Source organism: Physcomitrium patens, chromosome 9, assembly GCF_059467195.1.
Source record: "Physcomitrium patens ecotype Gransden chromosome 9, ASM5946719v1, whole genome shotgun sequence".
NCBI lineage: Eukaryota > Viridiplantae > Streptophyta > Bryopsida > Funariales > Funariaceae > Physcomitrium > Physcomitrium patens.
The window spans coordinates 14,556,540-14,575,634 of record NC_143418.1 but is presented as its reverse complement, the minus strand read 5'-3'; the positions used below and the strand labels follow the sequence as shown (position 1 = coordinate 14,575,634).

General features: G+C 38.7%; 4 protein-coding genes across 5 annotated transcripts; 2 read left to right on the top strand and 2 right to left on the bottom strand.

Moving 5' to 3' along the window:
- Positions 1 to 1,401: 1,401 nt before the first annotated feature.
- LOC112286835 (uncharacterized) lies at positions 1,402 to 5,748 on the bottom strand. 2 transcript variants are annotated; one of them, XM_024529150.3, is made up of 9 exons: positions 5,207 to 5,748; positions 4,339 to 4,451; positions 4,013 to 4,113; positions 3,546 to 3,741; positions 3,177 to 3,269; positions 2,792 to 2,851; positions 2,509 to 2,583; positions 2,284 to 2,373; positions 1,402 to 1,945 (listed from the first exon to the last, which is right to left on the bottom strand). In XM_024529150.3, the coding sequence occupies exons 1-9, from the start codon at positions 5,379 to 5,381 to the stop codon at positions 1,475 to 1,477; spliced, it is 1,374 nt and encodes a 457-aa protein (XP_024384918.1). In that variant the 5' UTR covers positions 5,382 to 5,748; the 3' UTR covers positions 1,402 to 1,474. The 2 variants fall into 2 exon arrangements, with proteins under 2 accessions (XP_024384918.1, XP_024384919.1); XM_024529151.3 differs by having other exon boundaries at positions 4,339 to 4,446; positions 5,207 to 5,399.
- A 729-nt stretch (positions 5,749 to 6,477) lies between these two features.
- Positions 6,478 to 8,033, bottom strand: LOC112286836 (small ribosomal subunit protein uS11y). Its single transcript, XM_024529152.2, has 5 exons — positions 7,809 to 8,033; positions 7,558 to 7,680; positions 7,279 to 7,324; positions 6,851 to 7,066; positions 6,478 to 6,745 (listed from the first exon to the last, which is right to left on the bottom strand). The coding sequence occupies exons 1-5, from the start codon at positions 8,016 to 8,018 to the stop codon at positions 6,678 to 6,680; spliced, it is 663 nt and encodes a 220-aa protein (XP_024384920.1). The 5' UTR covers positions 8,019 to 8,033; the 3' UTR covers positions 6,478 to 6,677.
- A 2,831-nt stretch (positions 8,034 to 10,864) lies between these two features.
- On the top strand, positions 10,865 to 14,493 carry LOC112286253 (uncharacterized). The gene is made up of 5 exons (XM_024527972.3): positions 10,865 to 10,868; positions 11,326 to 11,643; positions 12,348 to 12,526; positions 12,823 to 13,047; positions 13,305 to 14,493. Exons 1-5 carry the CDS (start codon positions 10,865 to 10,867, stop codon positions 14,016 to 14,018), a joined length of 1,440 nt encoding a protein of 479 aa, XP_024383740.2. The 3' UTR covers positions 14,019 to 14,493.
- A 1,718-nt stretch (positions 14,494 to 16,211) lies between these two features.
- On the top strand, positions 16,212 to 19,024 carry LOC112286696 (uncharacterized). The gene is made up of 6 exons (XM_024528838.3): positions 16,212 to 16,935; positions 17,144 to 17,369; positions 17,642 to 17,701; positions 17,893 to 18,028; positions 18,176 to 18,268; positions 18,563 to 19,024. The coding sequence occupies exons 1-6, from the start codon at positions 16,713 to 16,715 to the stop codon at positions 18,806 to 18,808; spliced, it is 984 nt and encodes a 327-aa protein (XP_024384606.1). The 5' UTR covers positions 16,212 to 16,712; the 3' UTR covers positions 18,809 to 19,024.
- The last annotated feature ends 71 nt before the right edge of the window (positions 19,025 to 19,095 follow it).

Genomic DNA, 19,095 nt, shown 5'->3' with positions numbered 1-19,095 from the left:
GTTTACAAACATCACACGCAAATGTAATTATCATTGTAGGAGAAGAAACTTATATAGTCAAAAAAAACATATAATAAAACAATATATACATTATTCTATGACACCTTAGTATACCTACATACCAAAGTATCTCTTACTCTTTCTCATGTTCTCTTCTAATATTTCATTAGGTATCTTAGCTGGGACATCTGATGGTACATATGGAAGTCCTCGTTCCTTTAGATATACTTTATGTGCTCTCATCTTGAGTCCAATAGGATCCATCTTCTGTTTATCTGTTAATGGTACTCCTCCATTTATAGTTAATTCATATCTTTCGTTGTACTCATGATTAGGCGAGGCTCTATAGTCTTCTCTTTTCTCACAATAACTACCAACAGACATTATGGTTCTCCATTCATGAATATGAGGATGCTTTTCTTGGTACTCTTTGAGTGAATCATACTTCTCTTGTGTTGTCATCGCTCGTATGGCATTCCATGCTTCTTCAACACAGCCACTTGGTAGTATAGGATACATTCTCTCATTGACCATTCTGCACTTTATACCCCACTTTTTATACACATAAGGAATCATTCCTGATTCTTCAACTTCTCTTATCTGTTCTTCAGTAGGAGGTTGATCAAGGAGTGCTTCTGTTTCCTTCTCTTCTTCTTCTTCTTTCATCTTCACAACTACTCTCAGCTCTGCAACCTCCTGCTTCATCTCTCTAGACAAGTTCTCTCTACCCCTTTCGACATATCTGGATGAGTAGATGGTACTGCCACACAATCAGCAGGTATAGGTATTTTCACTCCTTTCTCTTTCAGTCTGTCAAGATGAGGCTGAGCTTCACAAATCTTTCTTATAGACTCATCTCTGTCATGCAAGGTACCAAATGCTTCAGGAACTGCATTCAGACCATTGGGACGATAGTTTCTATGAATACCACAGAAAGATGAGCCTGGCTTTGCAAAGTGTTCACATTGTTTTTTGTGTAGTGTATAGTTGTGAACTATTGCTTTACAGCGCTTTGGTTTTAGTACAACACTGTCTTTGTCAACTACGATTGGTTTCTTGTGTCGACCAAGGGAGTGTTGTCTTTTGCCCTGTTTGGACACTTCGATACTTTGAACATATACAAAACTAATACCAGTTCAAGCAAATGTCAACTAACTATTGCACACAGAGAGTTTCTTGGCATTACACAAATCTCACCAGAAACTAAAAGCGCTGACGCTCAACAAATAAAACACACAGAATCACTACAACAAGCAAAAAACCTACCAAATAATAACATTTAGATAGAAAAAACTTGGTACAAACGTCATCATATCTCGGAGAGAAAGCAAAGAAACGCAGTCCATGTAAACCTAAGTCCGAGTCTGTTAGACGATAGATAATATAGCAAATTATATGGACTTAGACAGCAAAAATCGATATATCCTTAATATTGCAAGGAAACCAGCAATGTAAGCTTAAAGTTTGAAATATTCTATGCCTCGTTGGAAAACAAGTGCCTCCAATTTCGAGGATCAAAATCACGAGAAGCAGGAGGCTTCAACACCTTCGTTAGTGATGCTCCTTCAATTAAAACCTTACCATCCTCTAGCAGTGTGTATGAAATGTCCACACCCTCCAACACTAAATGGTATACTACCTTGTCATCCCTCTCGATCTTTTCAAACGTGCTCGTTTCAGCATCCTCGGTCTTATCATCAATTAGTACAGACTGATCAGCACCAGCGTACACACTAGTTTGATCAAAGTTTTCGGCATTTTCTAATGCTTGTTGCAAGGGGTCAGAACTAGTATCTTTAGGAGCGTTGAGATATTGCTCATTTAATGCACTCAAGATGGCATTATGAGGCTTTTGACGCTGACTTAATGAACGTATGTCACGAGACAAAACTTGCTTGACAAGCCCCTGAAACTCCATCCAACTTGAGTACAGTGACAATTTTCCCTGCAACAAAACATAAATGTTGCTCTTAATGATCCCAATAATTCGCACAAAATGTTGGTCAATGAGATGCTGACTAACCAGCGTTTAGAACACTTCAGATGACAAAGACAAAAATTGAAGGCCAAATCTCTCACCCAATGCGATGCATGCTTGGACAGTTGTTCTTAGCACAAAATATAGCTGTGAGAATAGACTGCTACTCTTCATAATTCTACCTCCAATATAGAATAGAACTTCTTAATAATGTTTCTCCTAGAATATCATTCGCAAGAAGATAATATCAATTATGTTAGATGAAAGCTAAGCGTGAATAGGTCAACCCTGAGGGAGAGACTTACCATCGTGTCCCAACATTTTGCAAGATCAAGGCAGAAGTCTTCTGTAAATTCAACCGATGCCATTGCAATGATGTCGTCATCTCCCCCAGCCTGCACCGTTACTGATAGAGTTATGACTGTTCACAGAACTATTATGCAATCAGATGTGATAGCATACATAGCAACCATATATTCAAAATAATTACTTGTGGGAATAAAAGACTTGAAAAATAAATAAATCAATACCTTCACCCAAGAGGGTGCAATTGCACCTGGAACAGAATCGCAATAAGGTAGGTATGGCTTTATATCCAAGACGGGCTGTCGCACATGTACCAGATCACCATGATTGCGTTCAGTATCAAAATAAATACCCGCAGTATAATAGCCAATGCAACAGTTCACCTCTTCTAACATCCGCTACTGAAGGATCGTGAAATTATAGCATTTAGCGCATTTCATTCAATTAGCCTACTTCACGAGGCTTTCAGACATAACACATTAAAACGAATTGTCAGGTATGAATTACCGTGCCGTCAACTAAATCAGCTCCAGATAAAAGTAAAGTTGCTCCTTGGATGCCTTCAACCTACACAAAACCAACACATAAAAACCATTAGTCGAAATATTATCTGTGCTTGGTAATTGTCCTCCTACGGGCCCATTTATTATCTTATCATACTAAATGCTACACGATTCTCCAAAAACTTGTGATACTATCAATGTACTACTCGTTCTATTTAAACTCTCGTACACCGGCACATAACATTATTTCTTACAACTACACTACCATCAGAAGCTATACAGGAGCGAAGTTGTGGCAGCCATAGGTAAAAGAAAGACCAAATATTCTTCATCCCTAAGTTAAGCTCCAATACGAATAATCGAAAGAAGCAGTTAATTCAAGAGCATACTTTGGCAACAGTCAGGCCAATGGGGCATGGGCGATGTGGGGTACGCGTAGCAAAGACTCCCATCTTGCCCCCATCCAGTCGAGGTACCCGCACCTGACTACAGTTAAAAATTGCTGTACTTAGTGTCATATCAGTAATATCAAAGGATAGCAACTATGATAACCAAGTTCACTCTCTTGATATCCTCTACAACCAACCAGTACCATAGACATAACCAAGAGCGGTTCAGTTTTCTAATAAAGGAGCAGCCCCATCGCAAAATTAGTATTCCTCAAAAAAATAGCCAAAATATCTGTACAAACATCCTATTTTCAATGCGATGAGAAGTTTAATTGCTGGTATCATCTACAAGAGAAATACACCAATTACCTTGGCTTTAAAATCCTTGTGTGGTGGCTGCTTCCAAAGTCCAGGTAGGTCAGTGTTCTCATGAAATACATATATAAGCCAGCAGTGCGAGTACTGTGAGAGACCATCAAGGGCCTCGGCTGCGACGTTCTTACTTGATAAGACCAGACTTGCTCTCGCGGTAGTCACTAACATTGGCTGACGAGGAGTGCCATTCCTGCAAGAAACATGAGTCTAAATGACCACGTTCATTTTGCAATAACCAAAGGCGACAGTAATGAAGTGGTCAAGTCAAGAGACAGAAGTTACCTCGATGAGCAGAACGAAATGCAAAGAAAGCTATAGAGAGACCGTCAGGCATAGTCAACGAAGACGAATGATCAATCATATTATGCTGGGAACATAGGCACTCACGGAGTAGAATTTAGTTGAGTATCTTCTTGCCGGAAGTACGTGAATAATTATGCAGCAAGTCAAACCAAAATTACCTTGTGGAGAAACATGAACGAATAAGCCCAATTGGTGTCATAGGATACGATGCATTGCCAGACTTCTCGTCTTTGCTATTCAGTAGTGCTTGCCGCAGTTCCTGCAATTGTCCAAAGCATGTGTGCACTTGTTAACCAAAGAATAAACCCGCATTGAAAACATTGAAGTGAAAGAAATTCATCACACAAACCCCAGAAAACATAACACGACCGTGCATAAATCAGGCGCGTTGCACGGGCAAAAGAAACATACGAACCGGACATAAACACGACCTTCGAAATCGGCTGCGAACGTGAGACAAAAGTGGAACACAGAAGAAGCATACCCGTTGACCTCTGATACGTCCCATGCGCTCAGCATGCCGCTGCTTGTGTGCTGTAGCTAATTGTTCCTCGAGTTCTGCGATTCGACGAGACAAAAGCTTCTTCCATTCCTGCACTGCTCGAATGTCCTTTACTTCTCAGCATTAACACTAAATATATCACAGACTTTACAAACGATCGAGGCAACTACGTAGCTTGTATTGACCAAATAAATACTAAAAAAAATAAAGTTTGGGAACTCTGAATACTATCACTTCAAACAATAATGATGTCTCCATTCGCTCGATTAGTGTTCTAAGGTTTAACAACATAAAACCCATTAATTAACAAGAAAAACAAAATCACCATGTTGGGCCTCCAAGTAGTTTCGTGTTCCTCTAGATGATGCAACTCTGACTTCCTGAAGTGCTTCGAGTCCTCACACTAACTCTAAACAAATACATTCTCTTCACGCCCATGACAATTGTTCGATTTACCACATACAACACTAGTAAACCTGATAAACAGTGCAAAAAGAATGAGACATGATGAGGAACAATTTTCTTCGTCGAAATAGAGTCCGAAAAGAGACAAATCATTTCGTCAAGCACAGGTAGCTGATCAAACGCATAAAGGTAAACAGAGCGCTGCGATCTTTCTAGACGAATATGGAGTTTTGAACCGTATTTTAAGAATCTACGAGTTCATTACCAAAAAAAGGACTGAAGGAAATCCGCACTAAGGGACCACATTACACTCTGCGACATCGAAAGCCCATTAAACACTATTATCCACCTTCTTATATACAGCTGATCTTATCAGCTAGAAAAGTTCAACGACTGGAAAACTGAGTGGAGATGGCATATTGACAAAAGGAGTGGAAACACAAACCTGAGAATGCGGAGACTGCTACTGTCGCTGCTGCGGCAGCGATGGCGAGCAAGACAGACCACGAAGAGGACGAGGGGGTCCCCATTTTGATCCTCCAGAGAAAAAACTTAGGCCCCAGCGTAGCCTTCCTTCTCTGCGTCTCTACGGAACCAGTCCGCGAGCGATAGCGTTTCATGTGCTGACCAGAACCCTCGCAACAAGCAGTTTCAGAACAGGAGTGGAGAAAATTGGGAAACTACGACCGTCACCGAACATCCACTGACATGGACGAATGTCTCTGGCAAGTACCTAGTTCCCTATTCACGATTGTCATCTTCTATGAATTAGTCCGAAAGAAGCCCACTATATTGATTAGACACAAAAACTGCTTGGCGGCAGCTCGAACCCTAAATAGTAGGATATGGGCAGCAGGGGCGAATCAAGGGGGAGGGGTTTCAGATCTGTAGCAAAGCGTGGACTCTGTCCCTATAGTCGGGAGGGGTTCGTCATTCAGGTGAACAGAATTGGATTTACACTGGAGAGCATGGATGGGTACGTTGCAAGCATTCCAAAAGTTTTCTAAGTTGTTGAAGATGCGGGCTGAATAGGCAGTAGAGGGTATTCAGAGGACCAGAGGCGTGTAGCATTATGACGAACATGCGCGTCTGTTTACAAACGGTTAATTGACAGTAGAGGTCAACATTGAAAACAATTGCAATATGTGCCATGTTAAGCCTCGGAAGATCCCGGATCATTAGTTTAGGAAGATGGGTCTATTAATTAATGACTTGGGGAATGTAGTTTTCGACTGCAACAACATTAATGATGGCACAGAGATTGCGCATTGTATCTGTATTTGATGGATTTCGACAATCGCGGCGAAAACAATTTAAACATGAACCTTCGTGTAAACGCAGCGATTGGTTCAGGCAATTAGATTATTAAACCTCATCGTAATATTAGATTCACCCTACTGATGTTAAAACAAACCAATTATGCAATGCCGTGAGGGTTAAGAGACTGAACGCCACACAGGCAGGAGGACACAAAGATCTGTGTCGAATCGCATCGGATATCAATGACAAACTTAATAAGGTGATCACTACGTGATTTGAGAGATTAGTTCACGTGAGTAAACCACTGGGTTCAAGCTGGAAGGTAACACTAAATAATGCAGTCCCAGAAGGGAGGGACAATACCTTACACTCGCAAGCAGATGATAAAATTATGGCGAAATGATTTCTTAATTGAACAATATATAAAGCAAGCTAAAACCATGGTGACCACACATATGCAAAGATGCCTTAGATGCCTTAAATCCCTTTCCAAACAAAATGCATTACATGCATATTGAAGTTTCTGCAAAAGATTCACTGAGTTCGAACATTCTAAAAGAGGATCCAAGCAATATGCTGACCATCCTTAACTCTGAAGAGAGGACACGAACACAAGTGCCCATATACTCCTCCCTTTCGAGGAAATAGCATATAATCTAGAGACGACGTCCCCTGCGTCCACCCTTCCTCCTCGTGCTGTCGGTTGGAATGGGCGTAACATCCTCTGCGAAAACACATACGCAGCGGAGTTAGCAAGAATTTGAGCGCAGCATGACCAAATCAATCTCGATCCAAAATAAAAGAGAAGAAACACATTCACGCAACTCACCAATGCGTCCGATCCTCATCCCGGAACGGGCCAAAGCGCGGAGTGCAGACTGGGCTCCAGGTCCAGGAGTCTTAGTCTTATTTCCACCGGTAGCACGAAGCTTGATGTGCAGGGCGGTGATACCCAACTCCTTGCACCTTTGGGCTACATCCTGTGCTGCCAACATAGCTGCGTATGGGGACGCCTCATCTCTGTCGGCCTTAACCTTCATGCCACCTGTGCAGCCGTGTGTGAACATGATCAGAATTGTTGAGGTGGAATTCGTGATGTTCACAAATCCTCTTGCGTAAGAAAATTACTTAGCACCAGTTACAACCCAGCATCTGTGGAGAAACTACAAGTAGTGCATAACGCCCCCTGTTGAGGTATATTTTACGCAGATGCAAGACAACCCTAAAAGGGCGGCGCATGTGACTGAGAACGCTCACCAGTGACACGAGCGATTGTCTCCTTTCCTGAGAGATCAGTCACATGCTGCATACAACATTACGTACAATAGTGAACATCCGTAAATCATTCATTCAATGATGTAGTAAAACAAATGTATCTAACGAACTCGACTATCACTCGGAGAATCAAGAAAAATACAGTAGAGAGCCTACTTGCATAACATTCCCCATGTATTAACATGACCTAAACGAATTCATATATTGATAATCATCCATCATCGCCATACCCAACAGAATAAGAAAAAAATGAGAGCGTACCACGAATGTATCATTGAAAGACGCAAAGATGTGGGCTACACCAAAAACGTGCTCTCCATCCCTCACGGACGGGCCGAGGGTAACATTCTCCTCCTTCTCGGCTCTGACTTTCTTCTTTCCAGACTGCAAAAACCGACGAAGTTTAGGTTAACACCACTGTACGAGACTTGCAGCAGCACATGGAAAACAGAATCGAAACACACACGACAGATCATGTGGAAGCAAAAACCAGAGTGAGAGGTGCAACGGACCATGGTGTAAGCGGTGCTGACGCCCGAAGCAGAAGAGGGAGAGAGAGAGAGAGAGAGAGAGAGAGAGAGAGCGCGAAAGAGAGCGAAGAGCAACGGAGGACGCTGGTAAAGAGAACTGCCCAGGGTGCGAGACGCAGTGATGTAAGTGTGAGCCTTACCCCGCAAAACCCTAAACCTATTGGTTCTCTTTTGCCGTTCGATGATCCGCATCTGACGGCAGAGGTGTTAGTGTGGGCCTCCCCACGGGCTCGGGTTGAAGCGGCCGTCTCTGACGCCCCCTGCAGCCGCTCGCGGGCGTCTGCGGCCACCTTTGCGTTGGTTCCCATCTGGATCAAAATATTCGCCTCTCTCTCCGACCCACTTTCAATTATTATGCATAAGTAAGAGCAAATTGTTTAGATTCTGTGGTGTTACTTGAATGATACGGTTCTATTGAAATAAAATTTTAAAAAAAATAAATAAATAGTTATAAAATATGGTGTATATATATATATATATATATATATATACGCACAAATATACAGATAAACTAAAACAAATTTATTATTTGTTACATTACTGGGATTTTATTCATTTTTATTACATAGCCAGAGGATTTCGTTTATAATTAAAAAATAAAAAACAAATTTAAAATATAATATGTAGTATCAAAATAGCTGAGTAATATGTATAATACTGAATTTATGGTTCTCCATTTTCAATTTGATGTATGTCATTGACTCAGCATTAAAAAAAATAGGTCTTTGATGTTAATATTAAAATATTTGTATTTATGAATACCTAAAATATTCTCAAATAATATTAAAGTAATTTTTCATTAAAAATGGTTCAATATAAACCAATGTAACATTGTTCTTACAGTTTACAATATTAAAGTTTTCACTTCGGATTTTTTTGGTTGCTAATATGATCAGTAATCTGGATTGAATAAAACCCAATTGCTAAATTCTATTTACTTTTAAATTAAGTGTGTTGAATGTAGAGATAAATGTAAATTATATTTACTTACTGATTTAAGTGTGCTCAATGTGGAGATAAATTCTAATCCTAATTCTTTTTAAAGACCTCTTAGAAATCATACCTACACTAGATGGAGGGGGGGGGGATTAATATGTGTTCTCAAGAATATGAGTTTTTTACAAAAAAAAACAATTGTTGTATCCAATTATTTTGATAACCTAAGAGTGATGTGAGCAACCAAAGGGTGACAAAGAAATATATTTTTTAGTTTAAAAAGTATGCATACAAGGAAATTCTCATTGTTAAATACAACAGCTTTTAAGGGTAAATCTGCCACCTCATAAGTATCAAAGTGCACCATCATTCCCATCACTCAATTTGTAATTGGAATTTAAAAACATGTATTCAAGGAAGATTTCAATCCTTGCTATTTGCCTACCTAGGGACAAATGTTTTTGCTTCAACTTAAACTCGTAGATGTTATTACTTTGCATAAATGTTTGTGAAGAAATTTAAAAAAGGGTCAGAAACCTAATTAAAATATTAGAATGCCACACATAAAAAATAAATAATAAAAACATTTATTTTCATGACCATAACATGCTTCTTTCTATCACCATGAAATACATAAAAATGGAATGAGTTCCAAATTCTTGCTCATATTACCGATGTTATTTGTCGCTGCATTCTGTTTTTTAATAGGAAACAAAACTTTCAAGTGCATTGTTGAAACTAATTAGTCGTTTTAATACAATTTGAACCCTAACACTTGTAACCCAACTTGCCCATTTCCTTCACAGTATTATTGACTTGTTGCCAAATTTCAATATTAAACAGCAAATATGTGACCACAAAAATCTTCCTTGTTGCATTGAAAATTAGGCTGAATCAATAATAATATTAAACCATGCAAAAGCCTTGACCTGAGCCAATGCAATCTTAAAATTGCTAGAGTAATGAGCTTTTCCAAAAAGTAATTAAAAACACCATGTTGTCTGGCATATATTTAAACAGAACAGAACAAATTAACATCATCAGGATGTAAAATTTTACTATGAACTAAGTAACTGTTGTTATTGATTATTAACCAAGGATACAAACTAAACTCTATGGCTTTGAGTGCCTTCTAAAAACAATTTAGATATCTCTATTCCATTTTGTGAACTTTAAAAAGTAGTTTTGAAATTTAATATATTTCACAAACTTCTGAAGTCTTCCTCATTGTTCTCCAAGTTTCTAAAACCTTATTTGTAAATTATACCTAGTATCAATATTTGTCCTTTGTGTATGTTAACAAGACAAACAAAAACGATTATAAAGTTACACATATTTACTTTAAATGAATAATAAAAAATGTAAGAAAGAAAGAAAGAAAAAGTTAATATACATATCATTTAAAAAAAATTGATGCTTGTTTTGTAAAACACAAAGCAGTGATGAAGAGATAGACAAATTAGAAGTAGTAAAATATTTTAACAAAACCATCTTCATTGGATTGGGTTTATGTATTAAATTTTTGGACAGTGACTTAATACTTACAATTTAAATTAAGTTGACAATGTGTAATTCATTTTTACACAGAAATAGTAATTTTAACAATATCATATTAAGGATTTATATATGAGAATACATTGTTAAATCATTCACATAACTATCAGCACATAAATTATCAATAACTTGATTATATCATAATTATGTAATAGTGTAATAAATGTATACATAGAAGTACTTGATGTAAAGATATTCAAATGAATTATGACAAATAACACAAATTTACTTTTAAAATTATGCCTTGAACTCTTTTTCAAATGAAGTATTTTTTATTTTTTTATTTTATTTTAGCCATTTAAAAATCATTGACTCTAATTGATCATCTCAAACAAACTTAGTAAATATTTAAATCTTAAACAAAATAAAACGAAATTATAGTTTATCAGAATTTAGTATAACCATTCACTAATTATATAAATACTCAATCTTTAAGTTCAAAGTGAACAGCACAGAATTACTGTATTTAAATTTATTACTATTAGTTATATAGGTAACAACCACCGTTTATACAATAGTGATGATTAGCTCATAGGAATAAAACGTTAATGGGCTCATATACCCAATTTTTTTTGGTTGTTTGTGTGAATCTTATTATTATGTTGTAAGGTATAAACGTAACATACTCTTGGGTAATGATATATATAAAGATGACATGAATGTTAAAATTTTAATCCTCAACAAGCAAGGATATTACTGATATACAAGAAGTATGCATGGGAAATATTACTGCAACAAAAACCGAGTTTATTTACTGAGAATGTTTTGAAAATGATCATCTGCCGGAGAATTGAACTCAAAATCATTCATAAAGTTTAATAAATTAGATTTTTAGTAGTACTCATATGTTTTATTTTAAGAATTTGACTAATGAATATTAAATGAATATATTTGAATCTAAATAAAGTAATTTCAGATGTTTTTTTTAGAGAATATCTTCTATACATACATCTTATACTTTTGTGATGTTTTGCCATACAATTGTTTTCTTACAAAGGAATTTTTTTAGTTACCGCCCTTGAGGACGTTTCATCACCCGCGAAGAATTCCCGCCACGCGGTGATACGGCGCCACTCCGTTCAAACAAGCACGCCTCGGCGATTCCCGCGGCCACAATCGGGAGCGGCACACCGTGATCTCCTCGCATCGTTTTCGTCGCCGGCATGTTGCTGCTCCGCAACCGTTGTCATTCTGCACTGGATCCGTGAGGAATTGAGGAGCCGCGTCTCCTGCGGGATTGAGGGGCGCATACATTCATTCCACTGGGAGCATTCTGCTGCTGCAGCAGCAACAGCAACTCTGCTGATTTGTGCTGTGACGGCATCGGGTGAGCCTCGAGCATCTCTTCCAGGCAGTACACTCCACGTCTTCAGCTCGCTTGATTCCTCGCTGGAGCGCTGGGCTGGCATTTTTCTGAGCTGTGGTTTGGTTTGCAGCTGTTCTGTTGTCTGTGAATGTAGAGCATGCGAGGCAATATCTTTTCCACAGTGGAATTTGTGGGTGGGCGAGGGTGGATACTGGGATAATTGGGGCGTTTGTTTTTATTTGATTTCTTTTCTTTCCATAATGTGTGTGCTTGTTTGGCTCGTGGGCTCAGGCCATTAGATGTTTTTGTTTTTACAATGGAAACGCATGGAGAGCTAACTTCTGCTGCATTGAGCTTGGTGGTTGTGGGATGAGTATTGGTAGCGTTGGGTGCACCGTGGAGTGTTAGGGTTGTACGTCATGTTCTCCTTGGGATAATGCTGCTCCTATTTTGTGGTTGTAGCGATGTGAGTTGGATTGTGCAGTCTTGATTTGAAAGTTTGATTAACCCAGCTTTAGGTCGATTTCTACACATTCAGTATCCATGATAGCATGTGGGCGTCATCTGTCATTACCCAGCCCTGATCCTCTCATGTGCATCTGTTTGATGGCTTATTATTCTGTTGATGAAGATAATGTGTCAAGGTTGTGCCTTATAGACAGCATAAAACACTTTGTACTCAACACAATTGTCACTGCCGCTGACGCCGTGTCGTTTTGGAACAGACCCGTTTAATCATCTCAGCTTTCATTGCTACTCCGTCAGAATGAAGAAGCAAGCTTGTGCGGATTGTCTAGCACACTGCGAGAGGGTTCATGGACGTGGCGGCGAAACCAGTGACGCCATCCCCTTTCTTAGTCCTTCTTTTTTGAGGAGGATCGGCCTAGATAGTACCGAGTGCATGGTAACTGTTAACCTGTGTCAGTCCCTTCGTCTACTTCAGAAGTGTTTTTGGGGTTTTTGACACGAATCTACAGAATTGAGCTGGACATGCTCGTTGTCGATTGAGGTAGCGTGTTACTCACGTGTGTGTCGGTGTACCGGGAATTTTATGTAGTCCTCTTCATCAGTTTACTTTTTGAGCATTAAACACATCGCTGACTGAACAATGCCTTGGTTCATAGTGTTGCTCACGTTCTTCATTTAATAATGAATACTTAGACTGATGTTGAACTAACGTACATATTCTTTCCAATCCAGCCAATTCCGTCGTCCTTCGTTAAAGCGAACATCAAAACTCTTGGTACAAGTCTTACTATAGAAGGACCGAGCACAGATAAATGGACTGTTGCAGTGGAAGGCTCGTTTGCCAAACACAACATCAGTTTGAGGTTGGGCTGGGTGAATTTTGTTAAGGATCATCATCTTCAGCTTGGAGACCAGCTTTTATTCACCCTCAAAACAGACTCTTATTTCCAAGTTGAGGTATGCTACCGATCCCAATAGGTTTCTTATTTTTTCTCTCTGAATATGTTGGAGATTGGCAACGCGATGATACTGTCTGCATCTTCCTCTTGAACCTTTCTGTCCAGATGCGGTAAATCTTTCTGTGTGCATTAGATTCCCGTTGATTATATCTGTCAAACGTCTATTTTCATCATCCCTGTCCAAACAACTTTCAATTGATCACCACTAATGCCTCTTGCACGTTACTATATATAAATTTTGTTTCTACTTTTCAGATTTTTGACGAGAGCGGCTGTAAGAAACTAAGCGCCCTTGATGCGGTCAACTCTTTGAAGCCCATTGATTCCAATGTTTCAAATCAAGAGCCAAACAGAATTACCTCGGAGTTTGAGGCGAAGCCTGTGGACCTGGAGCCTGATAAAATGTCACGCAAAGCCCATGGAGCAGGAGGTAGTAACCGCTTTCAGGATGCCAGTCCTCCTGCGCGGCTATCTGGTCGGAAGCAACGGGGAAGAAGCGAGGTAGGAAAAGAGAATACTTCATCGAAGAAGGCTTGCATTGACCCAGATTCACCCGAATCTGAAGGGGGAAACCCAATTGCTGCTGGGGATGACGACGAGGTGCTCAAGCAGAGAGGGTCGCGTAAGGTAAGTAGAGGGAAGTCCAGGAAGAGCCAGGATTTTTACGAAGACGTTGACGAGGAGGATTTCACTTTGTTTCACAAACCACGAGCCCGTAACACTCCTGCACGAAATTATAAGGCGTCCAGCTCAACCGCCGAAGCCAATGGACAAGATGTAAAGAAATCTTCCAGTGCAGCTAAAGAGAAACAAAAGGCTTCTGTCTTGTGTAGTGTGGCTGCCTATTCATCAGTTGTGAAGCCGAGGGTAGCCTTACTGCACGAGAAAGTGGGTCATGGAATGATGAGGTGCCAATTTGTAATTGACGGCTCACTGGATGACCCTGCTAAAGTGCTTGAAGTGAGCTAACTGCATGGTCCCTTAACTGTGCACATCAGTCCGGTGGCCATGCTGAAAGCCACGAAACTGGAAGCTAAAATGATCGAAGCTTTACCAACGATAAAGCTTCGTATACAGGTGATTGGTGTTGCTTATCATATCTCACCATTCTGTGCCCAGGTCAGTAGGGCCAGAGACCTCAGCGTTGCCTAAAAATCGTATAATTTGAAAGAATGTTACTTCATGCCCTTAAGTAGTTCTTTTACATATGTTTATTTCTATTACATATTACTAATATCTCACATCTCTCTCCCTCGTATTGTAGTTGAATAGAGTAACATGGATAGGTCAGTTCCCGTGGAGGCATTTTAGCGGTGGAATGTAGTGTAATTCAAAGACATTCTTCTGCTCATCACCAGGCTCTGGAAGTGTGCATACGAAACACCTGTGCAGTAATGGAGATATTATCAATATTGAATGGTTGAAATCTACACATTAGAAGGACCGTCTAAGGCCAGAAATCTTCTTTTAATAGCTCCTATCTATCTTGAATGGCAAAGTTAGCTAATTAACACGGACTATGAGCCTCTCTATATCGATCTTCATACAATATAAAAGAAGACAACTTCTCTTTGACTCAATCTTTTTAGTTTATTAAAGTTAATTTGGCTCTCAATTATATTCTAGATGAATAATTGATGGACACATTTAAATCTTAACATGATAGAAATGGTTCTATACTTTCATGTATTATCTTTTCTTTCAATATAATACAAAAAATTATAGTTTTGTTATATGCAGAATAGAAAGATTGTTAAAAACCAATGATAGCTTGATTAAAGTTTTAGTATTTAAATCTTAAATAAAAGAAGATGTCTCTTATCTTCTACTTACAAAAAGACTTTTAGACCAAGATTCACTCATTATAGATATGCTAGTTCATATTCAAACCATTTTTTTTTTTTTTTATCTTAATTATCTTACATTTAAATTTTTTATAAACAAAAAAATGTATGATATTCTAAAGTGTTGTCTTTGTTTTCTTCTTTAACGTTAAGAAAAAGAAGAATAAAATATGTTTTATTGAAGGATTAGAAATATATTAGATTTTCTCAAATTTAATTATGATATATAGTGTGATCTTTCTATCTCTAATATTTTATAAAAATTACTTTTGTTAAGTGCAATATTTATGGCTTGATTAATCTCTTATAGATTCTAAAATTAAGAAATTATATTTATAATATTTAGATGTGATATTATTTTGTTCCAAGAATACAAGTTATTTGGATGAAGAGGTCAAAATCTTGGCCATCAATTTTATCCAAAAGTTAGATTTTACATATTAGAGGTGGCACATAGATATCTCAACAATTCAAATAGTATGGACACAAGAAGAATATGCATTCTTATCTCTCTATTCATTAACCATTTAATAGAAAGAGTTGGCTCTCTTATAAAAAAATGGATCATGTAGATTGTAATAAAGAATATTTTAAGGGATCCAATTGGCATTGCTAACATTTTACAACATCAAGGATTACAGAAGATGTGTTGTAAAACTTTAAAGATTGGTGGATTTTACATTGTTGATACAAAAGAAGTTTAGATGGCTATGGTTTCCAAATAGATAATAAAGATTCTTCATCTATGTGATTTAAAACTTTACTTATTCTTACTATATGGATTGATGTTGGCCACTTTTAAAGTTCTATACAAATAAATTATAGATTTAAAATAGTCTTTGTTTTGTTTTGTTTTGTTTTGTTTGTTTGTTTTTTTTTTTTTTTTTATGAATTTGAGTAAAGTCAATCAAGTTTTTTATCTTGAAAAGAACAAAACAATTTTTTTGGTTGTATAACTTAACAAATAACTCATTCAAAAAATAAAATAAAAGAATACCTTGTAACTTAGCTACTACAAAATGGAAGGACATCCTTAACAATAAAAATTAATTTAAATGAAAAAACAACCAATTTAAATCAATAGCTTACAAAGAGATAAAACAAGCAAACTAATAATGATAAAGCCTTGTTTTATAGTTTGAATAAAACATGAATGGCCAAAAATATGTTAGGTGTTAGACACTTGATATCCATAAGGTGGAATTTGACTCATCTATATAGTAGCATAGTTGTCGACTCTAACTTAACATCTAACATACTTTAATTTGTACTCTAATAATAGTGGCAGTCCTTTATTGATTGCCTTATTTTCTCATTCCAAGGTCCTTAAATGCCATATACTTTTCTTTATAATCAATGCATTAGATGAACCTTATTTGTGTAAGAAATAAAATAAAATAAAATCAAAATACACTAACTAACTTAGGTGATATGTTTTTACAAGGAGGTTTACGGGCTTATTCTGTTGTGCGGAATTCCCAGGAAAGCTTTGTCTTCGCCAGGTCGCGGAGGAGCTTCGGTGCGACAGTTTTATCGTCTCTGACGATACATTTGCGCACTTGAATTCAATTGCTTGTTCTCTGAAGAGGAGAGGAGTTTCTGGGTTTTGGTTGCGCATTGAAGTGGGGTAGAATTTTCGGAATTAGGGTAGGGGGATTTCCTGCGCAGTGTAACATTGCGGGTTGTGTTTCTGTCCACCATGAGAAGACGCAGTGTTGTAGCATTTCTGTGACCCGAGGAGGGTTTAATTGTTTGTATCTCTGGCGGTTGGAGTTGCCGGAAAGGCTGAGTGGAGACGTTGTTTCTGGCTCAGTTAGTGATGGAATCTCTGGCGGTGAGCACCAGCCGGCTTTTCGGAGGCACCACCATTTCGTCCGTTTGCTCTTGCTCAAACCATGTCAGGATTTCTCCTAGCCTTGCCTCTGTGCCTGTTTTTGGGCCCCGGATAGGCCTTTCTGTCGTTACATGTCAGGCACAGAAGTCTAACAAGAAGGCTTCGAGCTCGGGGGGTGGCTTTGGTTCTAAAACCGTCCCAAAACCTAGTGAGTAGCCCCTCATTCTTACGGAGGTCTTGAATTTGTCAAGCTTGTCAGCATGCAAGAAAGGACTCTGTCGTGTTTAGTCCGCTGTAAGAATGATTTGTATTTATGGTTGCTTTAACTGGAATTTGTTGAGTGGACTGGCATTGATTGAAGAGGTACGCCTGAGGTGTGGAAACTGAGTGGCGGTGGTTTGCATTCCTATGTGCAGCTGTTGATTCTGCGTTATTGCTGAGAAGGTCCGAACAAGCGTACACGCGTTTGATGTCTGAACATATTCTAGATGGTGATGTGCGCGAATTCGTGATATGCGTTCGACAGAAGGGAAGTATGAATCACGAAGTTTTGGGAGACTGGCTTCCCGTCGCTGAGCTTGCGTTGGTATCTGACAGGGATGCGTCTGCTGCCCTACCTGTGGCCTTGCCTGTTCTATGCCGGTGCGTACGTTACTTGCATTTGCACTTGCACATGTTCTCCATTCCCAAACTCAACTATATTCTAGAAATAACACATTTTCAGATGATGAGCTGATGATCTTGTCATCATTTTTGCAAACGGAGGTTATAATTCAGGTTGTGCGTGTTACTCTGTAAATGAGAAGATAACATGCATGCCGTTGTTTTTTCGGACTGAATAATCCATGTCATAAGGATATAGAGATCTCCCACTCATGTATCTCAAGTTCAGTGGCTTTTTGTCGTTCTCTCAGAGAAGTCGCCGAATGTGCTGGAAAGGGAGCCCCTTCGTTGCGTACTATTCCCAGAAACAAGTGAGTTGGCTTCCAATTCTTCGTTGATCTTTTATTATTAGGTTCAGAGCATTTGCTCAACATTTGGGATTTGCTCTAGCTAATGCGTTCCTGTTGTAGTCTATATGTTAATGGGTTCATAGTCTCATGTTAGTCTGTGTGAACCTTTGTGAATTTTTTGGTGCTTACAGAAGTGATGTTTTTGGATGCAGCCTAGAATATGCGTATGAACCTGCGGAGGCATTTTATGAATTTGTCTTGGGAACTGGGAGCTCGTCACAACCTTTGACGAATGCCGAGTGCCCATACTCAGTGCTTGGGCTTGCCAAAGGAGCTTCCACCTCACAGGTAAAGATTCGCTAATTATTATATATCGATATATTTGAAAGGTGTAATTTCAGGTAATGCTCGATGCAGTGCTGCATTCTCTCTAAAAGCTCAAACTTCTATATCTTTTGAAATACGACATTATCTCTCAGCATCTTCCTTTGGCAGGTTCGTACTGCATATAGAACTTTGGCCGCGAAGTTTCATCCTGACAGGCAAGCCGCTGGAGAACAAGAAACGGCGGAAGAAGAATTTAAGAGGGTATGATTCTCCATCGAATATTCGGACATTTTTCACTGCAATAAGTTGATCAAAATGCTCGTTTACTTAACTATGCATCAAACCTTCATTGACGTGGTTCATACAGTGCTAGATGTCTACCCATTGAGCAACTGTTAGTTGTCGATCACTTGTGGGTTGCTGTAAATTTCAATGATTGCAGGCATTCTTAAAGAATTGATTTGATTTACCTTAGCAAATGGGGAGTACTTAGTTCAGTATACGCACATGGTAATTTAGTTTTTCATATTGATGAACGCTTTTGTATCTGTTTAGGTGACGAGGGCGTATGACCAAATCAAGAGAACTGGATTAACCAACGATGGTGACATTGCAACCTACGCTTCTCTAGGAGGAACTGGTCGCAACAGTCTTAGTGAACCTATCAACATGACCAGCCAAAACATGCAAGCCAAGCTCCCTGCCGATATTCAAGTTGCTGTTCGCCCGCTTGACTCTGAGATTATCAACCGTTTTCTGGCAAGGTCTTGTGCAAGACAAGCCGCCACAGTTGGTGTTTGATTTTTGCATTAGACATTTATGAACGTGATATTTTAAGCCTCGTGTATACAAGTTTACGATGGTAGCAGATCAAGACTGATTCAAACTATTGTTTTGTTGTAGCGAACAGTCCAAGAATGTTATTTAATTCGTCTAACTTATGATCAATTGTGACGGGAACCTTCCTGTTTAATTTACAGAGAATTGGGAATGAAGATGTTAATTAGTAGTTACAAATTGTTTTCGTCTTGCCATGTCCAACTGTCCGGAATTTTTGTGGCACGCATTTACTGCGGATGCTGTTGCCC

What these genes read in the sequence shown, in the direction of transcription:
- LOC112286835 (XM_024529150.3), bottom strand. Translation starts at nt 5,381, where the DNA reads ATGAAACGCTATCGCTCGCGGACTGGTTCCGTAGAGACGCAGAGAAGG. An exon ending in AGCAGTCTCCGCATTCTCAG is followed by an intron (nt 4,452 to 5,206) that starts GTTTGTGTTTCC and finishes ACATTCGAGCAG; the next exon opens with TGCAGGAATGGAAGAAGCTT. An exon ending in CTGATTTAGTTGACGGCACG is followed by an intron (nt 2,584 to 2,791) that starts GTAATTCATACC and finishes CATGTGCGACAG; the next exon opens with CCCGTCTTGGATATAAAGCC.
- LOC112286836 (XM_024529152.2), bottom strand. Translation starts at nt 8,018, where the DNA reads ATGCGGATCATCGAACGGCAAAAGAGAACCAATAGGTTTAGGGTTTTG. An exon ending in TCAGCACCGCTTACACCATG is followed by an intron (nt 7,681 to 7,808) that starts GTCCGTTGCACC and finishes CGGTTTTTGCAG; the next exon opens with TCTGGAAAGAAGAAAGTCAG. An exon ending in CTTTCAATGATACATTCGTG is followed by an intron (nt 7,325 to 7,557) that starts GTACGCTCTCAT and finishes TGTTGTATGCAG; the next exon opens with CATGTGACTGATCTCTCAGG.
- LOC112286253 (XM_024527972.3), top strand. An exon ending in TAGATAGTACCGAGTGCATG is followed by an intron (nt 12,527 to 12,822) that starts GTAACTGTTAAC and finishes TTTCCAATCCAG; the next exon opens with CCAATTCCGTCGTCCTTCGT. An exon ending in ACTCTTATTTCCAAGTTGAG is followed by an intron (nt 13,048 to 13,304) that starts GTATGCTACCGA and finishes TCTACTTTTCAG; the next exon opens with ATTTTTGACGAGAGCGGCTG.
- LOC112286696 (XM_024528838.3), top strand. Translation starts at nt 16,713, where the DNA reads ATGGAATCTCTGGCGGTGAGCACCAGCCGGCTTTTCGGAGGCACCACC. An exon ending in CGTACTATTCCCAGAAACAA is followed by an intron (nt 17,702 to 17,892) that starts GTGAGTTGGCTT and finishes TTTTGGATGCAG; the next exon opens with CCTAGAATATGCGTATGAAC. An exon ending in CGGAAGAAGAATTTAAGAGG is followed by an intron (nt 18,269 to 18,562) that starts GTATGATTCTCC and finishes GTATCTGTTTAG; the next exon opens with GTGACGAGGGCGTATGACCA.